We start from the raw sequence: 1,781 nt of genomic DNA, 5'->3' as shown, positions 1-1,781 counted from the left end.
CCAGGTGTCACTCGTGCCGAGAACGTCCCCACTGGCCCTCGTCATGTGAGCAGTCCAACAACTACAACAAATTCCTGGCACGTACCTCACACCGAGACACCGTTGCTCACAGGGATGCCTCCATGCACGTGACCCTGAAGCCTTGCCCAACCTGCCAGTACCCGATCGAGAAGCATCTCGGCTGTAACGCGGTGCTGTGCTGCATGTGCGGGGTCTCCTTCTGCTGGGGTTGTGTTCAAACCTTCAAGGAACACTCCCCGTACGCCTGCAATACCAACAGCGCGGAAGGGAAAAATGTGACGTATGTTTTGGAAAACAAACTGATGCTCGATCACCCCATCGTGTATTTCTTTGAGAACTGTCTAGCCTGTCACAAGAGGGCGAGACACGTAGAGCCAGAGGCTGTGTATATGTTCGTGAAGGGACTCCGCCATTATGAAGATTTTCGGATCCGACTTCCGGTGACCTCGACCTTGACCTGTAAACGCACGGCGAAGCAGGATGTGGTGGAGGTTGTCCTCAAGGCCATCGACTTTCTCCGTAAGGCTTTCAGAGTGCTGGAACACAATTATGTCTTGTTGGGGCTGGCGAGGTACGGTCAGCGAGAGAAAACAGTGAGGTCATGTGAACCGATTTTGTTTCGTCTTCAGTTTATTGTCGATCGGGTTGAGGGCAGATTTTTGAACAAGACATTTACCAAAATCTTTCAGTCGGTCAAGGTACTCCATGATCTCATCCACAGTGGTGACAGGACAATATCGGAGATGGACTTCGTGGTTCCTGAACTACAACGTGTGACGCGAGCCATTGACTCTAACTGGATCCACAAAGTTGACCCTAAGAAGTATTACAGGTATAAGTAGATCTCTGGACATCAGGCAGTCATCTTTTCTGGGCATCAGAGGACAATCTTCTCATGACATTAGAGAAAAGTAATCTTTTCAGGGATCAGAGAGACATCTTGCCTGGTCATTAGAGGAAAGTAATCTCTTCAGGGATCAGAGAGAAATCTTGTCTGGACATTAGAGGAAGTAATCTTTTCAGGGACCAGAGAGAAATCTTGTCTGGTCATTAAAGGAAAGTAATCTTTTCAGGGATCAGAGAGAAATCTTGTGTGGACATTAGAGGAAAATAATCTTTTCAGGGATCAGAGAGAAATCTTTTCTGGTCATTAGAGGAAAGTAATCTTTTCAGGGACCAGAGAGAAATCTTGTCTGGTCATTAGAGGAAAGTAATCTTTTCAGGGATCAGAGAGAAATATTGTCTGGTCATTAGAGAAAAGTAATCTTTTCAGGGATCAGAGAGAAATCTTGTCTGGACATCAGAGAGAATCCCAGGACATCAGAGACAATGGTGAATGTTGTTGTGTCAATGTGTGTACACGTTCATCGTGTTGTTGTGTCAAGTGTGTTGACGAGTTTAACATGAGATGTGAAAAAGGGAAAAATGACTATGAACTAGATCGATCACAGAAGACTGACATGTAAAGAGTGAGGTGCATTCTGTGTGGTATGTTTGTACTGAATTTAAAAGATTTTTTGCTAATTTTTGTGTGCTTAATAAAATATAATTCACAACCTTGTTTTAACTATAATGCGAGTTCTCCTTATTGTTTATCCAACATGTTTTTGTTACTTGCCATTTTAAATTTAGGGAGTGGTTGGTTGTGTTGAGGACGCCTCTGATAGGCCCTATACTATAACTTCTTTACTTTCCCTCTGTTGTTTCTGTCTGTCTGTCTGTCTGTCTGTCTGTCTGTCTGTCTGTCTGTCTGTCTGTCT

General features: G+C 44.4%; 1 protein-coding gene across 1 annotated transcript in view; it reads left to right on the top strand.

The window, feature by feature from the left end:
- LOC101857083 overlaps positions 1-1,594 on the top strand; it is an 8,173-nt gene extending 6,579 nt beyond the window's left edge. The window contains exon 3 of the mRNA XM_005112604.3: positions 5-1,594. Within this exon, the coding sequence (XP_005112661.1) occupies positions 5-863 (859 nt within the window). The 3' untranslated portion in view covers positions 864-1,594. The remainder of the gene's footprint in view (positions 1-4) is intronic.
- Positions 1,595-1,781: the final 187 nt, after the last annotated feature.

The sequence above is a fragment of the Aplysia californica genome, unplaced genomic scaffold (genome assembly GCF_000002075.1).
Source record: "Aplysia californica isolate F4 #8 unplaced genomic scaffold, AplCal3.0 scaffold01332, whole genome shotgun sequence".
NCBI lineage: Eukaryota > Metazoa > Mollusca > Gastropoda > Aplysiida > Aplysiidae > Aplysia > Aplysia californica.
This window is presented reverse-complemented; position numbering and strand designations above follow the sequence as displayed.